Here is a 7,929-nt window from a genome sequence, read left to right on the forward strand (position 1 = left end):
TCCTGGGATCGAGCCCCACATAGGGCTCTCTGCTTGGCGGGGAGCCTGCTTCCTTCCGTCCCTCTCTCTATCTGCCTGCCTCTCTGCCTACTTGTGATCTCTGTCTGTCAAATAAACAAATAAAAAATCTTAAAAAAAAATGGTTAAGATGGTAAATTTTATGTGTATTTTAAAATTAAAAATTTTCACTTTTAAGTGAATATGAAAAATTTAAATTACATACAGCTTGCATTAAATTTCTATTTTGTAGCACTGTATTTAAGCCATGGTAAAATTTTCCAGGGAGAAGGGTTTTGAACACCCATGTGACAAGATCTAGAATAGTTAGCTCTAATGCCTAAGGCAGAAGTCAGCAAACTTTCTGAAAAGGGCTAAAGAATAAATATTTTCAGTTCTGTGGGCCATATTGTCATTCTCGAAAGCAGTCACAGATAATCATGTAAGTGAATGAACATGGTGGATTTGGCCCATTATCATTGGCTGACCCCTGCACTAAGGCACTATAATCAATGACTCCTGTCAGCAGAGACTGCTAGATGTTCAGGAATTTTGTAAGCCAGTTTAATATTGGTAGCTTAATATCTGCCATGGTAAGAGTATACCATGAAAATCACCAAACACTACGAATCAGTGCTGTTTTTTCTGAAGAAGTGGTTGATAAACATTTACCAACACACTACCGACTGTACTTACTTCTTTCCTATGCATTTAATTAGCTGTCCGGGTGCCTGGGTGGGCTCAGTCTGTTAAGCATCCCACTGCTGAGATCCTGAGATCCAGCCCTGAGACAGGCTCTGCACTCGGCATGGAGTCTGCTTCAGATTGTCACCCCTTCCCTACCCCTCACTCACACATGTGCTTTCTCTCTTAAATAAATAAAATCTTTAAAAAATAAATAAAAAATAAGATTATACTAGTTGTGAACCATCTTTGAAAAAAAATGGATAGTCATTTAATAGTCATCTGAATAACTGGAAGTTTTTATTAAATACACATTATTGTGCATACTGGTCTAGATTCACCTGTAAACAAATATTTACTGAACCCAAACTATGTGCTACGCTTTGGTAACACAATGATGAACAAAGATCATCTCTAACAGAAGAAATAAGCATCAATCAAATAATCATATCAATAATGAATTTAAATTGTGATGCATTATAACCAAAAAACAGAGTGCTGTAAGAAAATACAACAAGGAATCCCAATCTAGTCTAGACAATCAGGGATACTTCTCTGAGAAAGGGACCTTTGCCCCGAGATTTAAGGTACAGGTAGGAATGTGCAGAGTAGGACGCATTCCAGGTAGCAAGAACAAATGGCAAAGAAGTCCTGAGGCAGGAAAAAAAATGTAGCAACAGGTCAGGGAACTGAAAAGTCAATATGGCAAGAGTTAAGTGACCAAGGAGGAAAGAACACATCAGAATGGAGAGAGAGGTAGGCAGGCGCCGTAAGCACACAAGGCCTCAAAGCAAAGTATGTAAGTCTAAGATCAGTGGGGAGCTATTAGTTTTAAGGATAATATGATCTGATTAACATTCTTTAGAGATTGCCGTAGGAATGAATGTTGGGGGGGGAGGAGTAGTGAGGTGAGGAGACTCACCAGCAAGCTCCTATAGTTTCCAAGCAAGAGACAATGGCAACTTAGTGGAGTCAATCCTAAATCTTAAAAGTACTTACTTAATCTATTAAATACTCAGAGCAATTTAAAGTCTCAGGACACCACTCTTAGAAATTTGAAACCCCAGTTTTTGTTTATGAATGTGTATCTACTGACGTTTTTGCTATATTAAAAATTAAAACTGAGGCATATTTAAAAATAACAGTAAACTCATTATGTTAATATAAATAACATTCTTATGAAAAGTAACTATATTTCCCCAATGTGAAGAGTAGCACTGTTTTAAATTTTTGCACATCACTTTAATCTAATGGAAGAGAACTGGATTTTCACATCTGTCGTGGTATCTCACATTTTCACATGCTGTTGATTTTTGAGAGAACTAGAAAAACACAATGGAATTATTGTGAAAATAGTTTTGATCTCATGGTCCTTCTAGAAGGGGTCTGGGCCCCCCCCCCCCACCATGACACTGAGTCATGTAATCACAATGAGATGCACTTCGCAATAACTAGGATGGCAATAATCAAAGACAGACAATAACAAGTGTTCCGGGGAATGTAGAGTAATTGGAATCCTCATGCACTGCTGGTGGGAATTTAAAATGGTGCCATCACTTTGGAAAATAGTTTGGCAGTTCCTCAAAAAGTTAAACATAGTTACCACATGACCCAGCATTTCCACTCACAGGTACAAAGAAATTACAAAAGCATATGTCCACACGAAAATTTCTGAGTTATTCACAGAGACATTATTCAGACTGGTCAAAATGAAACAACCCAAATGATTAACAACCCACTGGCTGATGAATGGAGAAATAAAATGAGAAATACATCCATCCAATGGGATATTATTCGGCAATAAAAAGAGCTGATCCATGCTACAACAACACAGATGAACCCTGAAAACATTACACTAAGTGAAAGAACATAATCACAGGTTTTCAAAATCTGTATTTTACACTTTTAGCACATTTCAAATCAATCCAACCACATTTTAAGTATTCAACAATCAGCTGTGGCTGGTAGTACCAAAGTGGACAGTGCATTTTAGATCCATCATAAAGTAGAAAGTTAAATGGTGTTTGTGGTAATGATCATGACACACAGCAATTTCCCTTAGCAAGAAAAGGCTCAAATCTATGCAATACAGTATTTGTTATGTCTAAGTATGTTAATACTTTTCTAAAAGTTTCAAGCGATGAAAACATTTTCTGAAATTAGAATATATGTTGCCTGAATATTTCAGGTAACTGTATTTCAAATCTTACAGTCTAAGCTACAGAGCTATAAAATCCCAGAACAAGCTAGTTAGATGTTACCTGGAAGCTCCCTTCTATTCTCTGCACTAATTTTAATGAACGGTCGACACATGCTACACCCCCACCCTGATCCCATTTTGGACTTCATCTCTCTTGTTGATACTTAGAAGTCCTTAAACTGTTTCCCATAGTAGATAATGAATAATTAATAGGGGGAGAAAAAGTCTCCTACACAGGGACTCTTTGCCAATACACACAACTTATCTGGTTGTTGTTTTTTTTTAACCTACTTACTTATATTATGAAAAACCCTATTTACAAAATCACCTTGAAACACACACAGTTAAGTTTATATTCTAACCACCCTTAACTAGAAATTTAAACATTACTCAACTGACTGCTCAATCAAAATAAATTTCACTTTAACTTCAAAGTGTTGTTATTATCAACTCCAAACAAGCAACACTAAATACCAACTGTATTAAGGTATCCTGTTTCTGCCTATTAGTTATATACACTCAAACAGAACCCGAGGATAAAATAAGAAAATTAGTTACCACCTTACAATGCATTTTATATAACGGACCCAGAAAGCTTAATATAATTTCATCCAATCAATTATTAGAACATTCATATAAATACTATTTCAGTATAATGTACTAACAGAATTTACATTATACACAAACCCATATTGAAAGAGATTCTTAACTGTAGAATATGGAATTTGCTTATAAAATGTCTAAGTCTTCAATATTTTCCTTTTCTAAGTCTTCTGATTACCATACCCTCTTCATCTTAAAATTAGATTAAAATTTTCAGGACCAAATATTTCCCAATTTTTTACTGAGCATTTTTACTGAACATGGAATCTTAATGTCATTAATATATTTTAATGACAAATTTTACTCTGTAACAAATAGTTTAAATCAAACCATTTAATTAAAATTTAAGTTACAAAATTATATACTTTCTTTTTTTTTTTTTAAAGATTTTATTTATTTATTTGACAGACAGAGATCACAAGTAGGCAGAGAGGCAGGCAGAGAGAGAGAAAGGGAAGCAGGCTCCCTGCTGAGCAGAGAGCCCGATGCGGGACTCGATCCCAGGACCCTGAGATCATGACCTGAGCCGAAGGCAGTGGCTTAACCCACTGAGCCACCCAGGCGCCCTAAAATTATATACTTTCTTGAGCTTCAAGTCAAATTTACAAATCATCTGCAAATTGCTTTTCTTACACTCATATTTTTCCTGTGTTTCCCTTAACAGACCCCACAGGTAGTTCAACTTATCTTCAGGTTCTTGGTGCTGTGATACATGTCTTCTTTTTTTTTTTTTAATCATGTTTTCTGCTTCAGCAGAAAGCATTTTTCAGAATAAAAATTCAACTGCCATTAGAGTAAGTTGCTTTGGAAAAGCTTTAATTTAACAAATTTACTTTGGTTACAGAAGAGTAAGATTAAAACTTCCACAGACTTTAAACTTCTAAGGCCATCATCACAAAAAGCAAAAACAAACAAACCCACACAGACAGAACATCTTAAAATGACTTAAGTGAATTTTTCTACTTATAAAATATTTACTCTTTCTTCCTAATTTTTTACAATAAAGTGCTGAAAAGCAGGTAGGAAAGTAGAGACCTGAACTAGGAATCCTAGAAAGACGACCCACAGGCTTAAAAGTTAGTATTGCTACACATATACTAGAAGAGCTAAAATGAGAAAGACTGACACTATCAAATGCTAGCAGGGATGAGGAGCAACAGGAACTCCCATGCACTAGAGTGGAACTTTAAGACGTTAGAATTCTTTTTTAAAACATAGTTTTTTATAAAACTAAGCCTATAGCTATCCTATCACCCACTCATTCCACTTCCAAGTATTTAATAGGAGAAACACATCTGTCCAACAAAAATGTGTACAACAGTGTTCATAGCAACCAAGTGCTAGAAGCCCAGGTGGTACATTAGCTCAACAGGAGTACATTAACTATGGCATATTCATACAGTGGGAAACACAGCAAGAAGAAACTACTGGTATACACAAGAAAGAACCTCAAAAACATTACTCTGAGTGAAAAAACCTTACCCAAAAGAGTACATACTATCTCATCTCACTTATATGAAGTTCTAGAACAGACTAACAGTGAAAAACAAGAAGTCAGTGGTGGATGGAGGAGAGTGGGACTAAATCAACTGGGAAAGGTCAAGAGAGAACTTTCCAGTCAACTATAAAGTTCTGCAACTTGATAAAGCTTTGGATCATACAGGTGCATGTATTTGTGAAAAACATTTAATGGTGGTATTTGCAACTCACTCTGAAATGCCTCCCCAAAAAGGGAACTAATGTGTGATTAGTTGCATGACAGAGCAAATACAGCAAAATGTAGGTGATGCACATGTGAATATTCACTGTACCACTCTTTCAACCTTCCTGTATGTTGGAAAACAAAGATGTTAAAGGAAATTTTTATACATTTGAGAACACCCCCCCAAAATGTGATTCAGTAGGTGGTAAAAGTTTCTCCCGTGATGGTACGCTCTATTTACTGCTTCACAAAACACACCACCTTTCAGAACTGAACTATATAAACCAATACTCCATTTACTATTCCTGTTCAAAATTACATGTACCTCTCAGGAATTGTCTCCTCACAGACTTCGCATTATTTTAGATCGTCAGAGATCAATTCAACAATTATGAAAAAATATCTTGGGATGCACATTCAACAATAAGCTAAAGCAAATTTGTTGAATTCTTCAAGATTCTTAATTTAACAGCCAAGTCTGTATACCTCAACAGCTTTTAAGTAGTACATTATTTGGTAACATTCTCCATTAACTCTAATTTTGTTCTCTTTTATTCGACTGCAATCGCTAGTATCTGCAAAACGTGGCTACCATCCCTCTAAAATCAAACAAAAACCTTCCCAATGACTGGCACCTAAGAGATGAGAGATAAATATACAAAAAAGAAAACAGCAAGTCATCAATGAAAGTCGTCATCCACCTTTCCTCCTTAAGCCTAGTACTATTAAGAAAGATGCTCCTGAAAACAATTTCTACGTCAGGGTTGGTTTTTTCTTGAAGACTGCAAGGTAGGATAAATTTCAGCCATCAAAACGCAAAACTAAATGTACACGTGCTCCTCGCCCCCAAATCTACCTTAACCCGCAAGCAGGTAGAAACAATGAGCACCCCTTCTTCTTCTTCTTCTTCTTTTTTTTAATTCAAGAGACAAAACCACAGATGAGGCTAAAGCGAACCCTCGCCCCAGCCCAGCCTCCACCCGCCCGGAGAGCGGCGGTGGTCCCTTTCCTTTGTGAGCAGCCGGAGGGAGGCGGCAGGGGGGGGGAGCGGGGAGCCGGGGGAGGAGGCTGGTGGTCGGCGGACTCGGGAGCAGGAGGAGGGCGCGGAGGGAAGCAGCGTCGGCGCGTCCCACAAACAGGCCGCGGGGCCCCGCCACAAGCCTCTGCGGTGTCCCAAGGAGCACACCCAGGAACTTGGGTGTGATCTAATTCGAGAAGCAACCCGCGAGAGAGGGGCCGAGGGCACTTCGGGGGACGACCCCCTCCCAGGCCCTTCCAAAACCGTCTCCTCCTGCCGCGGGTGGAGGTCCTGCCGCCACCCCCACCCTGGGCCCGAGGCCAGGGCGGCCCTCACCTGCTGGACGGAGCTATTCTCGGGCACAGCGAACTCCTCCTTCTCCTTCGGGGTCTTCACGGTGACTTTCATGATCTTGGGTTCCGCAGAGGCAGCGGCCGCGGGGGCGCCGGCACCTTCGGCCGCGGCGGCGCTGTCCTGGGAGCTCGGAGGGCCGCCGCTTTCACCACTCTCGGCCATGGCGGCGGCGGCGGTGACTCAGGCGCGCAGGAGGGAGCGGGCGAGCGAGGGGGAGCCAGCAGACGGCAGAGCCGGCCGGCCCGGGCAGCGGAGAATGCGCGGCACGCCGCCTCAGCGACAACGGGTGCAAGGCCGCCCTGGCAGGCGAGGGGCCGCGGAGCTTGGCGTGGGCTCCGGCGCAGGCCCGGCTCGGGCGCTCGGCAGCCGCCGTGTGTTCAGACGCCGCTCGGTCGCAGCGACATCCGCAGCCGCCGCCGCTCTTCCTCCTCCCCGCCCCTCCCCCCCCACGTCCCTCGGCCGGCGCCGCGCAGGGCACGCCGGGTAACTCGGCTGGCGGCGTCGCCGAGTCATGCCCGGCCGGCCCCGCGGCCGGCCCCGCGGCCACCTCCCGCTGCTTTTCTTTCCTTCTCCCGCTCCATTGTTCAGAGGGTGGGCGCAGCCGGAGTGGAGGACTAAAAGCAAATGGGGCGGGAGAGATCAGTTCATTTCATTTCATCCCCTTCGCGAAAAAAATAAATTAGGGGGTTCTGGGAGGTGCTGGGACGGCGCGCTGTGATGACCTCACGACTAGCGAAATTACTAGAAGGGGGGCTCGACCACTGCGCGCAGCAGCCACCCATGCGCCTGCGCGCTGGTGGTCCAGCTCGTGTCCCCCGCCCCCTGCAGACCCCGCGGTGGCCTTGCCTTGCCCCTCCGCGCCCTCACGCTCGCGTCGCCTTTGCGAGCGCCCTGTACCCGGACGGGAGGGGAGTGAAAATGCTGGCGAGCTTTGCTGTGGCTTTAACATCCTTCCGTTTGCCTACTTGTAGGCTTTTAAATGGTTGATCCAATGGTCCGGTGCGCGGGAGTTGGAAGCTAAGTTAATGGAGGAACGATCTTCATCGTAACGAAGGAAAAATGGGCCGCAGACACCCTGCGCAATCCCGCGGAGTCATTGCTCCACGGCCACGGAGTCCCGCCCTCGGGTCAGCCGGGTCTGGTCGGGCGATCAGGCCACCTCTATTGACAGTGGCCTCTCCTCCCGCTCTGACAGCCCTGCGCAAGCGTCCCGAATTCTCTGAACACTATCCATCAAAACATGTGGGACAGAAACAGGGTGAAAAAGGACTGCCCACCCACCTGGACCGTTTAATATAGCCGAGGTGTTCATTTTGTACTCTATCAAATCAAGTTACTGCCGCAGTTCAGACTTCAGGTGTCATTAAAGGC

At 42.9% G+C, this 7,929-nt stretch overlaps 1 protein-coding gene across 2 annotated transcripts in view; it reads right to left on the reverse strand.

The window, feature by feature from the left end:
* The window catches only part of UBQLN1 (ubiquilin 1), a 53,589-nt gene extending 46,505 nt beyond the window's left edge, over positions 1-7,084 (reverse strand). Inside the window, exon 1 of one of the 2 annotated variants that reach the window (XM_047699589.1) lies at positions 6,541-7,084. In XM_047699589.1, the coding sequence (XP_047555545.1) occupies positions 6,541-6,720 (180 nt within the window). In that variant the 5' untranslated portion in view covers positions 6,721-7,084. The remainder of the gene's footprint in view (positions 1-6,540) is intronic. The other variant, XM_047699587.1, reaches the window with a different exon arrangement.
* Positions 7,085-7,929: the final 845 nt, after the last annotated feature.

Source organism: Lutra lutra, chromosome 13 (genome assembly GCF_902655055.1).
Source record: "Lutra lutra chromosome 13, mLutLut1.2, whole genome shotgun sequence".
NCBI classification, from domain to species: Eukaryota; Metazoa; Chordata; class Mammalia; order Carnivora; family Mustelidae; genus Lutra; species Lutra lutra.